The sequence below is a fragment of the Dryobates pubescens genome, chromosome 3 (assembly GCF_014839835.1).
Source record: "Dryobates pubescens isolate bDryPub1 chromosome 3, bDryPub1.pri, whole genome shotgun sequence".
Lineage (NCBI taxonomy): Eukaryota > Metazoa > Chordata > Aves > Piciformes > Picidae > Dryobates > Dryobates pubescens.
In genome coordinates, this window is record NC_071614.1 from 13,469,533 (window position 1) to 13,488,852 (window position 19,320).

The window sequence follows — 19,320 nt, forward strand, 5'->3', positions numbered from 1 at the left end:
GATCTGAAGGGGGCTCCAAGAAGGCTGGGGAGGGACTGCTCAGGATCTCAGGGAGTGACAGGACTAGGGGGAATGGAATGAAGCTGGAGGTGGGGAGATTCAGGCTGGAGGTGAGGAGGAAGTTCTTCCCCATGAGAGTGGTGAAGCCCTGCAATGGGTTGTCCAGGGAGGTGGTTGAGGCCCTGTCCTTGGAGGTGTTTAAGCCCAGGCTGGATGAGGCTCTGGCCAGGCTGATCTAGTGTGGGGTGTCCCTGCCCGTGGCAGGGGGCTTGGAACTAGATGATCCTTGTGGTCCCTTCCAACCCTGACTGATACTATGATACTATGATTTTTCTGAACTATGTTTTTCTTCTCACTGTTTCCTTCTCAAGCCCTCCTCAGCCAGAAAGGCCAAGATGAAGTCACAGTCACCTTCACACTGCACTCGGAGGCCTGGTCTTATGGGAACAGTACATTTATTACTGCTGTGAATACATTTTGTATTGATTCTGCATTATTGTACATATCAAACCAGGGATTCTTGCAAATCCTAACTGTCAGAGGCAAGGCTGAGGTCCTCCAGAAAAGCATCAAACAAAAAAGTCCAAAATATTTGTATCTGCTATCAGCTGACAGTATAAAACCCCCACACCCCTGACACATCACTTGACACCCTGTACATTAAAAAACACCAGTGGAACCAAAACAAGATTGTCCCTTTCAACTTCAAAGGGGAGAAGACAAAGCAACTGCAAAAAGGACTGCTTTAGGTTAGCTTCAGGCTTGGCTGCTTTGTAAGAGGAAAGCTAAGAGCTGACTGTTCAAGGCTGTTCTCAGGTGGGGTGCTCACAGCCACCACTGTTCAAGGCTGTTCTCAGGTGGGGTGCTCACAGCCACCACCCCAAGAACCTGGGCTACAGTATGAGCAATGTTCTGAGGAGAGCCTCTTGCTGCCCTTCAGGCTCCTGAGATTTCCATCACCACAGTGTCCTTCCCCCGATGCAAAGGCTTCAGCCACCACTTCCATCAGTCACCACAGTGTCCTTCCCCCGATGCAAAGGCTTCAGCCACCACTTCCATCAGTCACCACAGTGTCCTTCCCCCGATGCAAAGGCTTCAGCCACCACTTCCATCAGTCACCACAGTGTCCTTCCCACGACACAAAGGCTTCAGCCACCACTTCCATCCGCAGGGTGGCCTGCCTGTGTCAGCAGGGGCAGGCAGGGGCCCCGCTCAGTAGAGGAGGATCCTGCGCTCGATGGCCTTGCGGCAGATGGGGCACTCGCTCATGCGGTCGCCGCAGAGCTGGCAGGTGCCGTGGCCGCACAGGAAGATCATGTTCTTCAGACGGTCCAGGCAGACAGGACACATGGTCTGCAAGAGATGGGGACAGGGCACAGGGTCAGTGGCAGCACTGAGGCTAGCAGAGGTGCAGCCCGTGGGCTGCTGCCGGAGCGGGGCCCAGGGGCTCGCTGCAGAGCTGCACACAAGGCTTTCGCTTCGCATTTGGCCTTCACTTCACTTGAAACATTTAGGCTTTTCCTACCCCATCATGACACAAAAGCTACCGTGGGGTTTTTCCCCATATCTCACAGTATCATGAAGGTTGGAAGAGACCTCAAAGATCATCAAGTCCAACCTGGCACCACAGACCTCATGACTAAACCATGGCACCAAGTGCCCCGTCCAATCCCCTCTTGAACACCTCCAGGGATGGGGACTCCACCACCTCCCTGGGCAGCACATTCCAATGGCCAACAACTCCCTCTGGGAAGAACTTTCTCCTCACCTCCAGCCTAAACCTCCCCTGGCACAGCTTGAGAGTGTGTCCTCTTGTTCTGCTGCTGGTTGCTAGAGAGAAGAGACCAACCCCCACCTGGCTACAACCTCCCTTCAGGTAGTTGTAGAGAGCAATGAGGTCTCCCCTGAGCCTCCTCTTCTCCAGGCTAAGCAACCCCAGCTCCCTCAGCCTCTCCTCACAGGGCTGTGCTCCAGACCTCTCCCCCAGACTTGTTGCCCTTCTCTGGACACCTTCAAGTCTCTCAATGTCCTTAAACTGAGGGGCCCAGAACTGCACACAGTACTCAAGGTGTGGCCTAACCAGTGCAGAGTACAGGGGCACAATGACTCTGAGCTCTTCTCCCTGGAACCCAGTGACAGAACATGTGGGAATGGATCCAAACTGTAGCAGGAAGGTTCACCCTGGACATCAGGAAGCAAGAGGGTGGTCAGACACTGGAACAGGCTACCTAGAGAGGTGGTCAATGTCCTGCCCCTGGGGCATCTGAACAATGCCCTCGGTACCATGCTGTAACTTGTGGAGATGCCTGAGGTGGTCAGGCAGCTGAGTTGGTCTAGATGATCACTGAAGATCCCTGCTCCTGCTCTGCTCAGTCCCTCCTGCCTGTTCTTCCATTCACACCAAGTCATCACCTTCACATCCCAACAGCACAAGGAGAACATTGCTCCTCCAGTCACCTACAGCCTTCAAATGCTAAGGAATCAGCTACTGCCAGTCATAGCAGACACTCTCCCTGTGACAAGTGCTGACAGGATGTGACAAAGGACTGACAAAGCAAACCCACCTCCTACCTCTGGAGAAGAAGACTTGTCACCTGCAGTGTGGGTTTTTCAGCTTCATTGTTTGCTTTTGTGCCTAAATATAACCCCAGAATCCCTGAAGTGTCTCCTGGGTCTCTCATGTCTTCCCAAAGGCCACACCAGCATTTCAAACTGAGAGCACCCCCAAGGGCCTCAGCAGTATACAGAACTAAAACCACTCCTTTGGAGGACTTGAAGTACAGAAGCCTCAACATTTTCACAGTGCAGTTCTGCTCTGCAGCTGCATCCAGTGTTAGCTGCCTGCCCCATGGCTCCTGCCTGGCAAAAATGCAGTGCAAAAATCACTCAACTGCTTCACTCCCCAGTATCAGACTGTTTCTGTGTTGAAGCTACTGCATACAGCAGGAGGATTCAGCTGGCAGGAACAGCCAAACTTCCCCTTTGCTGTGCAATTCTATTCCCACAAAGACTTTGGGGACTGGCTCTTCAGTTTCCCAGTGAGATGCAAGCCCAAATCACTGAGCTTTATCTAGCTTTCAAGCAGCAATCAGCACTTGATCACAGCTTGCAAGCACTGTGGAGTGAGCCCAGAGGAGGCCACAAGGATGATCCCAGGGCTGGAGCAGCTCTGCTGTGAGCACAGGCTGAGGGAGCTGGGGGTGTTCAGCCTGGAGAGGCGAAGGCTCCAGAGGGACCTCAGAGCTGCCTGCCAGGACCTGAAGGGGGCTACAGGAAGGCTGCAGAGAGACTTTTCCTGAGGGTGTCTGGAGACAGGCCAAGGGGAATGGATTGAAGCTGAGGCAGAGCAGGCTCAGTGCCGAGGAAGAAGTTGTTCAGTATGAGGGTGCCCAGGGAGGCTGTGGATGCCTCCAGTCTGGAGGTGCTCAAAGCCAGGATGAATGAGGCCTTGAGCAGCCAATCCTGTTGAGAGGAGTCCCTGCTCATGGCAGGGGGTTAGAGCAGATAACCTCTGAGGTCCCTTCCAACCTGAGCCATTCTATGACTTGCAGGAGGAGACAGTTCACTGCTTGCCCTATACCAAAGCTGTGCCACAGCAGCAAGCAGTCAGTAGCTGTTTCTGTTTGACTGTTGGTTTGGTAGAACATTCTCTATGTGACACCACACTGCACCTTTTATAGCTGCATGAAACATCTGACTCCCACCTTTGGAAGGCAAACAAATGGTATAAAAAGGCTCCTCTGAGAATGACATCTTTGGCTCAGTCAGGCTCTCCTTGCACCTCCAAGGAGAACTGGATCTGCAATTCAGATCAGCTTTTTCCACCACTGAGGCATTTTAAACTGTGTGAAACATGAACTCATTACTCAAACCAGGTTTTCCAACCAAGTACAGGTGCATGGTGACAAAATGAATTCATTGTTGAGCAGCAAGTGCTGCAAGCATGGTGAAGGCAGATGCTGGGCAGGTGGTGGTGAAGGGTTTGCAGTCACAGACTAAAGGGTCATTGCCTAAGGGTTCTTGTGGAGTCTTGAGAGCCATTTGTGCTCCTGGGGATTCTCTCTCTCTGTTATTCCTTCTGGTTTGCTTAAATTGCTAAAATGGTTGTATTTGCCTGAGCACTGCACATCCCCACTGTAAAGCTATATTCAGCCCTACATCCAACCTGTCTGAGACATTCTGAATCACAGAATCCCAGAATTGTCAGGGCTGGAAGGGACCTCGAGGCTCAGCCAGTTCCAACCCCTCTGCCACAGCCAGGGACACCTCACACTGCAGCAGGTTGCTCACAGCCACATCCAGCCTGGCTGCAAACACCTCCAGGCATGAGGCTTCCACCACCTCCCTGGGCAACCTGTGCCAGGCTCTCACCACCCTCATGGGCAACAACTTCTTCCTCACATCCAATCTCAATCTCCCCACTTCTAGTTCTGCTCCATCCCCCCCAGTCCTATCACTCCCTGACACCCTCAAAAGTCCCTCCCTAGCTTGCTTGGAGCCCCCTGCAGATCCTGGAAAGCCACAATGAGGTCGCCTGGGAGCCTTCTCCTCTCCAGCCTGCACAACCCCAACTCTCTCAGGCTGTCTCCAGAGCAGAGCAGCTCCAGCCCTCTGCTCCTCCTCGTGGCCCTTCTCTGGACACCTTCCAGCACCTCCAGATCCTTCCTGGCACAGAGACTCCAGAGCTGGCCCCAGAGCTCCAGCTGTGGTCTCAGCAGAGTGGAGCAGAGGAATAGAATCCCCTCCCTGGCCCTGCTGGCTATGCTTCTCCTGCTGCAGCCCAGGATGTGATGCATCAAGTGATGCAATTTATTTTCACATAATAAGAAGTTATTAATATTATCATTAATGTCCATTTGCTACATTTTAACTAATTATTCAACCAATTCCTGAACTCAAAGGTAAGACAAAATTGCACAGAATAAAAGAGCACCTAGGGAAAACTCAAGAAACTGAGCTCATGTCTAACCTGGAGGGAAAACTGCACCAAACTGTACCTCTCACACCCCAGAGATATCTGCACACCCAAGGAGAGCTGCAAGCTTTTATTACCTCCTAAACTACTGAGAAAAAGGAGATATTTGGAGAAAATAGATTCCTGCATGCAAGCATTCACCTGCAGGTTTTGCACACAGAATCTTCCAAAGCAGTCAGCTTGTGTTTGTCAATCCTCTGTTATAAAGTCAAGCAGAATCACAGAATGTTAGAGGCTGGAAGGGAGCTCCAGAGATCATTGAGTCCAGCCTCCCTGAGCTGTAAGAAGCCAGAGGTCTCTAGGGAGTCCAGCTCCTACTAGCAAGGCAGGCATGCATTCTTCACATGACAGTTTGAATCTGCATGTTCTTGTACAGACAAAAATGACAGAGGGATCTGTCTGGAACTGGCTCCTGCAGTTTGTGTCACTGGCCAAGTCTCCACAGGACAGGAACAGCTCTTCACAGCCAGGCCACTGAGGTTCAAATCTGACAGCAGAGCAGCTCCCAGATTTGAGGCATTAAGAGAGATGCTTCCTAAAGCTGCTGATCTGAACACTTCAGTCTGGGCTTTCACACACATGAACAGCTGACAGCTACCACCACCTGGACTCGATGTCACAGCAAGAGGAAAAGGCAAGCAATGCTATGAGATCTCTTCCCTGCAGCCATGGAAAGCTTCTGCCAATTGAGTTACACATGAGGAAGGCAAAAATGACATTGTCAGGGTTCCAGGAGAGTAGAGGTGCACCCTCAGTAAGTTTGCAGGGGACACTAGATTGGGTGGGAGTTGGAAAGCTCTGCAGAGGGACCTGGCCAGTGGGATGAGATACAACAGGGCCAAACAGTGGATCCTGCACTTGGGTCACAACAACCCCACGAACACTCCAGGCTTGGGGCAGAGTGGCTGGAAACTGCCCAGCAGAGGAAGACTTTGGGGTGCTGGCTGACAGCAGCTGAACATGAGCCCAGGTGGCCAAGAAGGCCACCAGCAGCCAGGCCTGGATCACCAATGGTGTGGCCAGCAGGAGCAGGGCAGGGATTGTGCCTCTGTGATCAGCACTGCTGAGGCCACACCTTGAGTGCTGGGTTCAGTTTTGGGCCACACACTCCAAGGACACTGAGCTGCTGGAGCAGGTCCAGAGAAGGGCAATAAAGCTTCTGCTGTACAGGTACCCTCAGGCCAGCTGCCTGGGCAGGGCAGCCTTTCCCTGTCACACCAACAGAGATGCTTTAAGAGACTGCCAACAGATAATCCAATAGATGCTCTAACAGATTACCAATAGATAATCCAATAGATGCTCTAAGAGATTATCAAACAATGCCACTTGATCTTTATCACAGAGTCACAGAGTGCCAGGTTGGGAGGGACCCCAGGGATCATCTGCTCCAACCTCTGCAGCTAACAGCAGAGCTGAAAGGAGCTGCCCAGCACCCTGCCAAGCTGAGCCTTCCAACTGCCCCATGGAGGGGACTCCACTGCTTGCCTTGGGAGAGGCTGTTCCACAGCACACACAGAGAGCAGTGGTTCTTGAAGCAAACTGTAACTCCCAACTGCCATGTTGTTTAGCTAACAGCAGATGGGTTGGATCTTAACAGTTATTTCAGTGGTCCCTCACATTTGTATCCAGCACTTTTGTTTACCTGTTCCTTGATGTCTTGCAACTGCTGCTGCAGCTTCTGTACATCTGCATTGACATTGGTGTTGTCTTTGTCCTTCTGCAAAACTGGAATGTTCCCACTTGCTGCAGAGAAAACAAAGACCCCTGGTGATGCAGACCTACAATGACTCAGGAACCATCACTCCCAGTGCCCTGGCTGCAAGTTTTCATTTCCTGAAATCATGCTAATCAAAGATATCTGCTCCTCTCATGAAGTTCTCTCTGCCATGACTGAAGCTTGACTCATAAGGAACTTCTTTGAGCTCAGTGGCACAGCTTCTCTGGCAAATGTTTCCTCAGTGCTGATGCTCCAAGTGCCTGTCAGCTGCTAATGTTCTCAGAGTCCTTATCTGCCTGAAGTGAAGTTTTTTGCATGTGCCAACAACAAAGCCAAAACCTTCCACACTACAAAGGCTTCTCCCAGCCAGCTCTGTGTGGTGTGCAGAACTGCACAGGCTCCTTAAGCAGTTTGTTCAACACCTGAAGGAGCTCAGGTGAGCAGCCCTGTAACTGGCTGATCTGGGAGGCTGCTACTGGAAGAAGCAGAACAATTGAGGAGCATTCCAAATGAACATGCTGGAGGTGTTCAAGGCCAGGCTGGATGGGGCCTTAAGCAAGCTGGGCTAGGGGGAGGTGTCCCTGCCCATGGCACAGAGGTTGGATTATCTTTAAGGTCCCTTCCAACCAAACTGTTCCATGCTTGTATGACACACTCTGGATTTCCAGTAGGAGTACTAAAACCTGATTTGAAGGATCATTCCTATATGTATCTGTTGACAAGGACGCCCCCATACATGGTTCAGCCTCTCCTCTGGCTGCTGGAAGCAATCCTTTAGTGTCATGGCTGCTGGGACCATGCATCTGCTGCTAGCAGTCAGAGAGTGGCACAGACAGCAAACAGAGCCCTGGCCTGAGACTGCTCTTGTCAAGCTTCTCTTGAAAAAGGAAAGGGAATAGTTAGGTCACTTAAAAGAAAAAGCTGCTGGTGAGGGAACAGGAAAGAGTATTGTGTTTGGAGTCACTCACAAATATCATCAGTGGTATCCTCTGTACCTTTCCCTCCGCAGCACATGATGAAAGGCACTCTGCGCTCCACCACCGCCCGGCACTGCACACACTTCTTCATCAGGCTGGCGCAGTCTGGGGGCAGAGAATTCCATCAGCTCTTGTGGCAGCTCAAGGGCAAGCAAGAGTTAATCGGTACAACCACAAAGAAAAGTCCTCCAGAGGCTAGAGAGTCCCAGGGGGCAGGCAGTTGGTGCCAGGAGACTGCACTCTGCCATTCTGTTCTGTTTCCCTGTGTCTCCCCAAGGCAGTGCACAGCCAGAGCTCTCTCTGCTCTTATCCTGTGGGGTGCTGGGCAGAGGCTTTCTCCTGGCCTGGGCTGGCAGCGTGTTTCAGCTACACCACAGGGCCTGGGGAAGCCTGGGGCAGGCCTGGCTCTGGGGGTGCAGTTTGGCTGCTCCTGGGCTGCTGAGGCTGGCGGGGGGGGGAGGTTTCTGGAAGGCTCTGGGAGGTTCTGGCCTGGCAGGCCCAGCTGTATTCCTTGTACCTCAGGGCCTTTGGTATGTATTTGTAAATAGAATTCCCATTAAAACTCCCAGTGCAGGGGTAAAATATCCTTTCTGGCCTTTAGCCCTGGGCACCTTGTGGCTCAAAACGGAACCCTGGCAGATCCCTTCTCTGCTTTCCTATCCATGCAGTTATCTCTTCACAGTAAGCACACAGCACTGCCTTCAGGGATGCTTGGAACACAACCAACCACTCATCTCTACTGCACCCCCTGCCCATCACACCTACAGCAAAGCCTGGCTTGGGACTCCAAGTTTATCTCCTTTCAATGACTTTCAAGCATCCTTCTCCACATGGGAATCTATTCCACAAGAACCACCTAAGTTAAAGAAGTGAGGCTGAGCTCAGACCCTCCAAGAGTGCCCCGAGTCCTTGCTTTTCCCTTCCCTTACAGTGCTCACACTGCAGGGGCAAGGAAGTGTGGCTCCTGACCCTGCCAGGAGCTAACCTCTGTCTTTTGGCATGATCCTAGACAGGAGGCTGTCACTCTTCTACCACAGGCAACTGATTGTGCCTCCTGGGTGCTGAAGTGACAGTGAATCAATAAAGAGGCTCCTCTAAACCCACAAGATGTCCAGAAAACAATCTGGAGGAAAAAAATGGTCTGCATCTGTTAAAGCTTCTGCTGCTGCTACATCTCAGACTGGGGGACGTGGGCTGCACAGCTGAAACCCTTCACCAAGCAAAGCTTTTGCTGTCCTCCTCCTGGGAAGCTAATCAAAAAAAGGCTTCTCTCACCATCTTCCAGCTGCAGGCAGTGAAGGAAGCCAGACCAGGAACTGTAAAGTCAGTGATTCAGTGCCAGGTCTCCCAGCCAGAGCAGAGGAAGAACTCAGCCTTCTGTAGTGAGGCTTAGCAGTTTGATGGGGATGATTACCTGACCTCTGTGCAGCCCCTCAACAACAAGGCCTGCCCTTGCTAGGCCCTAAGGAGCCCTGCAATGGCTCCTGGCAAGCTGCTGACTGCATTCTTACCCTCACAGCCCCAACACCAAGAACAGCCTGGAGATCTCCTACAGCTTTGCTTGCTACAGGAAACCAACCAGAGTGAACCCTGCTTAGGGTCAGGGTGGTGACCCCTGCTCTGCTCTCTGGTTAGGGTTAGAGTAGTGAGCCCTGCTCTGCTCTCTGGTTAGGGTTAGAGTAGTGAGCCCTGCTCTGCTCTCTGGTTAGGGTTAGAGTAGGGAGCCCTGGTGTGCTCTCTGGTTAGGGTTAAAGTACTGACCCCTGCTCTGCTCTCTGGTTAAGGTTAGAGTAGTGAGCCCTGGTGTGCTCCCTGGTTAGGGTTAGAGTAGTGACCCCTGCTCTGCTCTCTGGTTAGGGTTAGAGTAGTGAGCCCAGGTGTTCTCTGTAACACATGCTGAGTGTTTCAGGGAAAATCACAGCCCTTGTGCAGATCTGTAGGTCAGTAATGCAGAATGTTAACTCTTCATTTACAGTGCCCCCAGAGTTGCAACAAGGCCATAAATTGAGCTCTACTGACTTCAGAAGTTTTAATGATGCTCAGCAGGCTTCTCTAAGCTGAGCAAGCCTGCTGACAGCTAAGTAACTTAGGTGGAAGAGCACATGCTGCCTGCGGCTTGGAACGTCTGCAGCATGCCCTCCAATGATTTCATTACCAGCACACCAAATCATGCCAGAATTGTGACCACAGGTCAGGGTCAAGCAGCTTTCAGCAATCCGATTGACAATGCTCTCTCCAGATCACTTCCAGCAGAAGCTGGTGGTTTACTCACTCTCACAGGCACACATGTGACCACAAGGCTGGAAAAGCACTGCTGCCTTCTTGTCTGAGCATACCACACACTCTTCAATCTGTGAACAACAAGAAGCACACATGAGAAAAGTTTTGTCTGCTGCTCTCTACATCGATTTGCCTTTACACTCTCTTTGGCAAGGCCTCTGGACTGGAAAAAACCTCTACCTGGTGTTGATTTAACTAATTCAGCACATTAAATGCAGCTTAACTACCACCCTGACTTCCCAGAAGAGCTATCTGCAGTATTTCTGTGCTCAGCTCACTGGCAGGCACTGAGATCTTTATTTTGCTTTATTCTTTGCCCCTTTTTTCCACCAGGTATGCTCAAACTGGGGCTGTTCAGCATGGAGAAGGGAAGGCTCCAGGGAAACCTGCTGGTGGCCTTTCACTGCTTAAAGGGGCTGGTAAGAAAGAGGGGGACAGACTTTTGAGCAGGGCATCCTGTGACAGGACTAGGGGTGATGGGAGTGTATTAAAAGAGGGAAATTCAGACTAGAGAGAAGAAGAATATTTACACTGAGAATGTTGAGATCCTGTCCCAGGTTGCCCAGAGAGGTTCCCCATCCCTGGAAGCATTCCAGGTCAGGTTGTATGGGCCTCTGAACAACCTGCTCTAGCTGCAGTTGTCCCTGCTGATTCTCCAGGGGTGTTGGACTGAATGGCCTTGAGAAGTCTCTCCCAACCCAAGCTGTTCTATGAGATTCCCTTACAAGAGACTTAACCTCCTTTAATAATCTTGGTTAGGGCTTCTCAAGCCCTTTAATCTGACAAACTCTATGGAACAAAGTGTGGCCACATTCTGGTCTGGACAACCTCTTCCAGCTTACACAAAAGCTGTCCAGGTGACTTCTCAGCCTTACAGACAGTGCTGTAAGTTTTTATACAGAAGAAGCTAAGAGGCACTGAACAGATCCAGCTTCTCAGTCTAGTTTAGCAAGTGACAGCCAAGCAGGCTCCCCCCAAGGTCAGCTTTCTGCTGGGAAAGCTAATTTCCACAGATTACCTTCTTGAGATGGCCAAGTGGCAGCAGAAGCCTTATTTGCTGCTCCTGAACCAGCCACTAGCAGAAGCCTTTCACTGACTTGGGGGTACTGGGGGGTGAGTAGCTGGACATGAGCCAGCAGTGGGCATTTGCAGCCCAGAAGGCAGCCTGGGCTGGATCCAAAGCAGTGTGGCCAGCAGGTGGAAAAGCAGCAACTTATCTTAACATGGGGGAAAAAATCACCAGAGAGAAAAAAAATCCCCAACCCATGCAAAGAAAGTATCCTCAGGGGACTGCAGGAGAAACTCTTGAGGCCTGAACAGTAAGGACATTGCAAGGTGGAGAGACAAGAAGGGGCAGGGATCACAGGGGTTTGGGCAAGGAGAACAGAGGCAGGCACAGTGTTGGGACAGGAGAGTGTTGCAAGGCCAGATTCATTCCATCCACTGAGAGACCTGCAAGGCAAAATGCTGCCTAGAGGAGGTCACACTCCTGCTTGGCCTCTTTTTTGTTTTCACCTTCCCATGAAAAACAGATCAAGGAGCAATGAACTTTGGAAGTGTTTACCTTTGTCCTGGACTGAACTTGCTCTTTACAGATGAGGCATTTCTTCACCCGTGGTGAGCAGAGGGAGCAGGTGGCAATGTGTCCACAGGGGCCAAAGAGGGTGTCCCTCTTCATGTCTGAGCACACCATGCACTCCTCCAGGGTGTCAGAATCATTGTTGATCATGGATGGGCTTCGGGAGCCAACCTGCCCACTGCAAAGGGACCCTGAGGTCAGACTCTGCTCAGGGGTTCTGGTTCTTCATTTTAAATGCACATCAGGTGGCTCCTGGGCGCCCACAGGCACAGCCTCCCACCAGACATGGGGCAGACACAGGCCACACAAGGCCCAGCAGCATCTCATGAATCTAAAAACCCTTCCTTCTCCTGCCAAGAGTTTCCTTTATGGGCAGAGGCATAACCTGGAGATTCAGAGCTGCACAGCTCAAGCCTTTACCCAAGAGTACAGCTCCAGCACTCAGCAGATGTCAGCGGCTGAAAGCAGCCCTGAGCAGCCAGCCAGATCAGCCAGGAACTGACCCAGCAGAGGGAGTGCTTGTTGAGCACATCCACAGCAGCTCCTGTCCAGCCAGAGCAGCTCCTGCACATCCAGAGCAGCTCCTGCCCAGCCAGAGCAGCTCCTGCACATCCAGAGCAGCTCCTGCCCCAGCTCCTCTTCTTCCACATCACCCAATCATTCAGGGTGGCAGGTCCTCAGGTCACCCACCCAGAGCAGCACCAGCACTGAATTCACACCCGGTCACTTTGTCCATTCCAGTCTTCAACACCTGCATGGACAGAGGCTTCACAACCTCCCTGGGCAAGCTGTCACAGTGCTCAGTTATTATTCCAGTGATCCCCACCCCCTTTGCTGGGGTGTGCTGAGCTGCCACTAGGCAGGAAGAAAATTAGAAGGGCCAATGCCCAGCTGGAAATTACTTTGGCTTCAGCTGTTAGAGAGCAGGAAATCCTTCCACAAATACATTGGCAGCACAAGGAGGACTGAGGAAAATCTTTGCCCTTTGTTGGATACAGAGGAGAACACCATGGCCAAGGATGAGGAAAAGGCTGAGAGACTCAATACCTCCTTCTCCTCGGTCTTTAGCAGTAAGATCAGTTGTTCACTGGGTACCCAGCACCCTGAGCTGGAAGATGGGGAGCAGAATGAAGCCCTCATAGTCCAAGAGGAGATGGTCAGTGAGCTGCTGCCCACTGAGACACACATGCTGGAAAGGGTGCAGAGTAGGGCAACCTAGCTGGGGAAGGGTCTGGAGAAGAGGGCTGGGGAGGAGCAGTTGAGGGAGCTGGGGGTGTTGAGTGTGGAGAAGAGGAGGCTGAGGGAGACCTCATTGCTCTCTACAGCTCCCTGAGAGGAGGTTGCAGTGAGGTGGGGGTTGGGCTCTTTCATCTAGATTCAGGTGACAGAACAAGAGGAAATGGCCTGAAACTGTGCCAGGGGAGGCTTAGGTTGGAGATGAGGAAAAATTTGTTTGCTGCAAGAGTGGTCAGGGCTTGGCAGAGGCTGCCCAGGGAGGTGGTGGAGTCCCCATCCCTGGAGGTGTTCCAGAAAGGTGTGGCCATGGCACCTGGGGCCAGGGTTTGGTGGCCATGGTGGTGCTGGGTTGATGCTGGACTGGGTGATCTCAGGGGGCTTTTCCAACACAAACATCCTCCACATGCACACTGCCACCTTCCATTCTCCTCCCCCCATCAGCACATAGGAAGGTGTTCTAAGCCTTGTCTAAGCTTCATTTAAGATCTTTGTAAGCAGCAGTCAGAGCACCACAGGACACAGAAGACGTGAACAGGAAGGCAAACAGCAGCCTGCCCCTCACCACCACTGCTGAACAGGGCACAACGCTGCACACACAGCAGAGATTCAGACCCTGGGCATTTGAGCAATATACAAACCTGACTTTCTCTTTGTGACACTTGGCCAGAGCTTTGCAGAGGCTGGGGTCAGGGCAGAGGTCCAGGGGGGACTGCCCCTTCTTGTTGCGGATGCCGAGGTCGGCGCCGTTGGCGGCCAGGAAGCAGGCGATGGAGGCTGCGCTCTTCTTCTCCGCCCCCTGCGTGCCCAGGCCCATGATGAGCTGCAGGGAAAACAGCAGGTAAGCAGCCTGAACCACTCTGAGCAGGCAGAGCAGGAAGGCTCAAGGAAAGCTGTTTGCCATGCACACATGCACATGCAGCCACGTGCCAGTCTGGAGGCACAAGGAAGCATCTCTGGAGCCAGAAGCAGAGCCACGATGGCTACTGCAGTCAGAGACTCACACAGCACTCTGGGTTGGAAGGCAGCTCCAGGATCATCCAGCTCCCACCCCCTCCCATGGGCAGGGACAGCTTCCACCAGCCCAGGTCGCTCAAGCTCTCGTACAACCCAGCTGGGCTCCTCCAGGGACAGCCACAGCCTCCCTGGGCAACCTGTGCCAGAGCCTCACCACCCTCACTGCAAAGAATTTCTCCCTCCTCTCCAGACTCAATCTCCCCTCTTCCAGATTCAATCCATCCCCTCTCATCCTATCACTACAAGCTGATTGCAGCTGACTACAAATCAGCTACACTCAACTTTCCTCTAACAAACTAAAGTTCAGCCAGGAGTGGTTCAGCTCATTCAACCCCTGGCACACTCAGACCCACTCCCAAGTGGTTGTCCTTCTACACAAGCACTGTAGAGGGCAAAGTCCCACTGGCTATATTCAGAACACACTGGAAGTGCACTGCAAGTGCCAGGTGCAGACAGAATGCTACCAGTGCCACCCTGGGCCTGCACACATGGCTGGGCAGGCAGATGAATGCATGCTTGCTCTTTAGCCTAGTGAGTACAGGACCTGCTCAAGAAAGCCCTGGGTTTGGTTGCTATCTCAGCATGGAGGGATTTCCACTCACATGCCTGTCCTAACCCTGCAGTGTTCCTTAGCTCTGCTACAGCTCTCTCTGCATTTCTGCACCTCCTCTGCACCTCCCAGGGCCAGTCAGAAGAATGGAGAGGAGGCACTGGCCAGCAAGGAGAGGAATCACCTGCTCTGGAGCATTCTGGGCCTGCTCCCAACATCATCTTGTATTAGAGCTTGATCAGATAAAATGTGTAAGGAGACTACATAGATGGTGAAACTGCTGGCGCCACTAAGAAACCCTTGGCTGCTGTCCAAGCCACAAGCTGACAGCTTAGCCAGCAGTCTGATGTGGGGGACGGTGTCAAAGGCCTTTCTGAAGTCCAGGTAGACCACATCCACAGGCCTCCCCACGTCCACCAGGCAGTCACCTGATCATAGAAGGAGATCAGGTTGGAGAGGCCCTTCCTAAATCCATGTTGGCTGGGGTGTTCAGGAGGAGACTTGATGGGGTGCTTGGTGCCATGGGTTAGTTGTTTAGGTGGTGTTGGATTGGTTGATGGGTTGGACGCGATGATCTTGAAGGTCTCTTCCAACCTGGCTTATTCTATATTCTAAGGCTTTGGCTGGAAGAGCCACCAGACCAACAGCCAGGCACAGAACCCTCCAGCATGTCTCAGGGCCTGGCAGAGCTGCAGGATGCCTTCCCAGGAGGATGCCAGCCCTGCAAGGCACCAGCACAGCACCGAAGCAGTGCTGAGCTACCTTTGATGCAAACGCCTGCTGCCTGCCGGCCTGCCACTGGAGTTTCTCTTCTGTGTTAAGGTTTAGGCAGTGCTACTTTTTGGAACCTTCAAAGGTCTGAAAGATACCTACAGGGAAATAACTCAGACCAAGTGAGCCTGGGCAATAACACATTTGTGAGGCCAGGAACACTGCTTCTGGAAGAAAGCAACTGGCTCAGCAATGGTGTGGGCAGCAGGAGCAGGGCAGGGATTGTCCTCCTGTACTCAGCACTGGGGAGGCCACAGCTTGAGTGCTGGGTTCAGCTTTGGCCTCTCACTCCAAGAAGGACATTGAGAGGCTGGAGCAGGGCCAGAGAAGGGCAACAGAGCTGGACAAGGGTCTGGAGAAGAAGGCTGGGGAGGAGCAGCTCAGGAAGCTGGGGTCACAGTCTGAAGGATCCAAAGGAGGCTGAGGGAGACCTCATTGCTCTCTACAGCTCCCTGAGAGGAGGCTGCAGTGAGGTGGGGGTTGGGCTCTGCTCCCTAGTCTCAGGTGATAGGAGAGGGAATGGCCTGGAATTGTGCCAGGGGAGGCTTAGGTTGGAGACAAAAAAAAATGTCTTTGCTGCAGGAGTGGTCAGGGCTTGGCAGAGGCTGCCCAGGGAGGTGGTGGAGTCCCCATCCCTGGGGACAGTTCCAGAGAGCTGTGGCCATGGCACTCAGGACAGGGTTTGGTGACCATGGTCAGGTTTGACAGGGCTCTGAGCAGCCTAATTGAGTGGAGCAGGTCTGACTGCAGAGGGGGTTGTACTGGATGACCTTTGGAGGTCCCTTCCAATCCAAACCATTCTCTGATTCTCTGACACATAAAATCCTCTAAGACTGGAATGTAAAAAGGCAAAAACATTTCCTGTGTTACAAAGTCCTCACAGGAGCTTCAGTTTCATTCACTAACAAGAGGGGCAACAGAGACACCTCTGGATGCAACGCAGGATCAGAGCAGTGCTCCTCTCCAATCTCTTGTTTCACAATTCAAGACATGCACAGAAAGGAAGTTTGGGTCCACCTCTGCCAGAGTGCATTTCAGATCATGCAAACATCTGAGCTGCAATTGCTTTGCTCCTCTCACCTCAAAGGCCACAAGCCTTTCTCCCATCTTTACACCTCTTCTCCAAGCTCACCCCAGTGTATTTCAGTGAGCTGAAGCACATCTACTCTGCACTGGGACTCCTCTTCTGAACAAAGGCCTTTCAGTGACCTTGGGGTTTGGGGTTTATTGGGTCAGCTTTTGGGGTTTTGAATGAGATGCAAAAATCTTTCCACTTACAGCTAAAACTGGAAAGAATATGCTGAGAGTGGTAACTAATGAGGCAGCAAATCTGAGCCACTGTCAGCTTCTGCATCTTGAATGTTCACCACAGAAAAACCACTCCAGAAGTTTTCCCTCTTTGCCTGTCAGCAGAACTCTCAATCTCACCTCCAGACAGGCTCTGCACAGCAATCATTTCTTTTCTCAGTCTGACCTTTGCTACAGGGAGCCTCCTGGACTATCTCTCTACTGCAGCACAGTTTGTGAAATGAACTCTGTCAGAAGGATGGAGGACTAACCACAGAAGCTCAAGCATGGCTTGCTCTCACAGAATCAGCTGTCAGACGGTTAGAGAAGCAACTAAACAATTCAAGCTAGGAAGACATGCAGGATGCCAAGCCACAGAGAAGAGCTGTAGTCTTATTCTGTACTGGAACACTGCTGTATTTCTCTTGCCCAAAGGCTGCTCTTGATGTTCACTAGAATGACTTGTAGAAATATTTGGGAATCACAGCATGGCTCAGGCTGGAATGGACCTCAGAGATCATCTACCCCAACCCCCCTGCCATGGCCAGCAATGCCTCTCAACTAGACTTGGCTGCTCTAGGCCTCACCCAACCTGGCTTTTAACACCTCCAAGGAAGAGGTAGCCACAACCTCCCTGGGCAACCTGTTTCAGAGTCTCAGCACCCTTGTACTGAAGAACTTCTTCCTCAGCTCCAGTCTAACCCTGCTCTGCCTCAGCTTCAAACCCTTCCCCCTTGTCCTGTCTCCAGACACCCTTAGGAAAAGCCTCTCTGCAGCAGCTCTAAGGTCCCCCTGGAGCTTTCCCTTCTCCAGGCTCTGCACTCACTCCAGCAGCTCTGTGTCCTTCTCATTCTGAGGACACCAGAACTGGAGGCGGGATTGGAGGTGAGGTCTCAGCAGAGCAGAGCCAAGGGGCAGAATCCCCTCTCCTGCCCTGCTGCCCACACTGCTCTGGCTGCAGCCCAGCACACAGCTGCCTGCTGGGCTGCATGAGGGCACTGCTGGCTCCTGGGGAGCTGCTCAGCACCCAGCACCCCCAAGGCTCTTTCTTCAGGGCTGCTCTCTCCCCACTCTGCACCCAGCCTGGATCTGTGCCTGGGACTGGCCTGTCCCAGCTGCAGCCCCTTGCCCTGTGACTTGTTGACCCTCATGCAGCTGGCACTGGCACACCTCTCAAGCCTGTCAAGACCCTTCTGGAGGCCATCCCTGCCCTCCAGTGAGTCCAGCCCCACACCTTCTGAGGCTGCCTCAATCCCCCTGGCCATGCTGCTGACAGAGATGGAGCCAGGACAGATCCCTGAGGAACTCTACTTCATACCCCTGGTTTTCTTGACCTGTGAGAAGCCACACCAGACACTGCAGCCTCTGCCTGCACTGCAGGCTCACACAGAGCCATCTGCACCCCAGCCCAGCAAGCCCAGGCTGCCAAGCCCCAGTTCAACAGTACAGAATCAGACAAAGCAGACAAATGGACAGGAAAAAAAAAAAAGGAATAAATAAATGCATTTTATTTACTGTGTTCTTTGATGGCTCCCAAGTGGTATCTACCTTGCCCACATCTTGCATGTCTTGGAGCTGGCGGAGCTGGGACAGGGTGTGGTGCCGGAGGGCTTCATGGAGAGGAGTGTCTCCATCCTTGTCCTGGATGTCCAGCTTAGCTCCTGCACGGACCAAGAGCTGCAGAGAGAGAGAACCCACTTTAAAACTCAACAGAACCTCTGCACTCCTGTTAAAACCAAGCTCAGGAAACCATGGTTATGATGCTCTAGGAAGCCCCAAAGAGCTCTTCTCTTACCTTGCAGCAACTCACAGCTGACTTTGTTTTTCACACAGTATCACATAGTATCACCAAGGTTGGAAGAGACCTCAGAGATCATCAAGTCCAACCATTCAACAAATCCAAGTGCCAGGTGCTGCATTTTGGCCACAACAACCCCATGCAGAGCTGCAGGCTGGGGGCAGAGTGGCTGAGAGCAGCCAGGCAGAAAGGGACCTGGGGGTGCTGATTGACAGCTGCCTAAACATGAGCCAGCAGTGTGCCCAGGGGGCCAAGAAGGCCAGTGGCATCCTGGCCTGCATTAGGAATAGTGTGGCCAGCAGGAGCAGGGAAGTCATTGTGCCCTGTACTCTGCATTGGTTAGGCCACACCTGGAGTCCTGTGTCCATTTCTGGGCTTCTCAGGTTAGGAAGGACATTAAGAAACTTGAAGGTGTCCAGAGAAGGGCAACAAGGCTGGGGAGGGGTCTGGAGCACAGCCCTGTGAGGAGAGGCTGAGGGAGCTGGGGTTGCTTAGCCTGGAGAAGAGGAGGCTCAGGGGAGACCTCATTGCTCTCTACAACTCCCTGAAGGGGGATTGTAGCCAGGAGGGAGCTGGTCTCTTCTCTCAGGCAGCCAGCACTAGAACAAGAGGACACAGTCTCAAGCTGTGCCAGGGGAAGTTTAGGCTGGAGGTGAGGAGAAAGTTCTTCACTGAGAGAGTTGTTGCCATTGGGATGTGCTGCCCAGGGAGGTGGTGGAGTCCCCATCCCTGGAAGTGTTCAAGAGGAGATTGGATGTGGCACTTGGGGCCATGGTTTAGTCATGAGGTCTTGGGTGCCAGGTTGGACTTGATGATCTTTGAAGTCTCTTCCAACCTTGGTGATACTGGGATACTGTGTGATACTGTGTTTTCCATGCCTGGAGCTCACCCCTCAAGTGAAACATGGATTCCTTACAGCAAGCAAGCTTCTTCCAGCAGAAGCCCAAAGCCTTTTGTGCCCTGAGGGAGCACTACAAGAAATGCTCTTTCAGAGGATTCTTTCTGCTGCCCAAACCCTTGAGTTCTTCCAAGCTGGCCTACAAACACTGTCACACATTGGGCAGTACAGCAGGGACAGAACTCTAGATACTGATGTGTCCTTTGCTATTAGGTTTCCATAACCTCACCCCCATGCT

The 19,320-nt window shown here is 52.4% G+C and overlaps 1 protein-coding gene across 4 annotated transcripts in view; it reads right to left on the reverse strand.

Annotated features, from left to right (window-relative positions):
• Window positions 1-1,121: 1,121 nt before the first annotated feature.
• Window positions 1,122-19,320, reverse strand: part of MIB1 (MIB E3 ubiquitin protein ligase 1) — a 93,385-nt gene continuing 75,186 nt past the window's right edge. For 2 of the 4 annotated variants that reach the window (XM_054179681.1, XM_054179678.1), the window contains exons 15-21: window positions 17,902-18,063; window positions 13,403-13,584; window positions 11,514-11,706; window positions 9,942-10,020; window positions 7,661-7,774; window positions 6,618-6,718; window positions 1,123-1,353 (exon numbers count right to left, since the gene is read on the reverse strand). In XM_054179681.1, coding sequence (XP_054035656.1) covers window positions 1,213-1,353; window positions 6,618-6,718; window positions 7,661-7,774; window positions 9,942-10,020; window positions 11,514-11,706; window positions 13,403-13,584; window positions 17,902-18,063 — 972 coding nt within the window. In that variant the 3' untranslated portion in view covers window positions 1,123-1,212. Of the gene's footprint in view, window positions 1,354-6,617; window positions 6,719-7,660; window positions 7,775-9,941; window positions 10,021-11,513; window positions 11,707-13,402; window positions 13,585-17,901; window positions 18,064-19,320 lie in introns of all 4 variants that reach the window. The other 2 variants (XM_054179680.1, XM_054179679.1) reach the window with 2 other exon arrangements.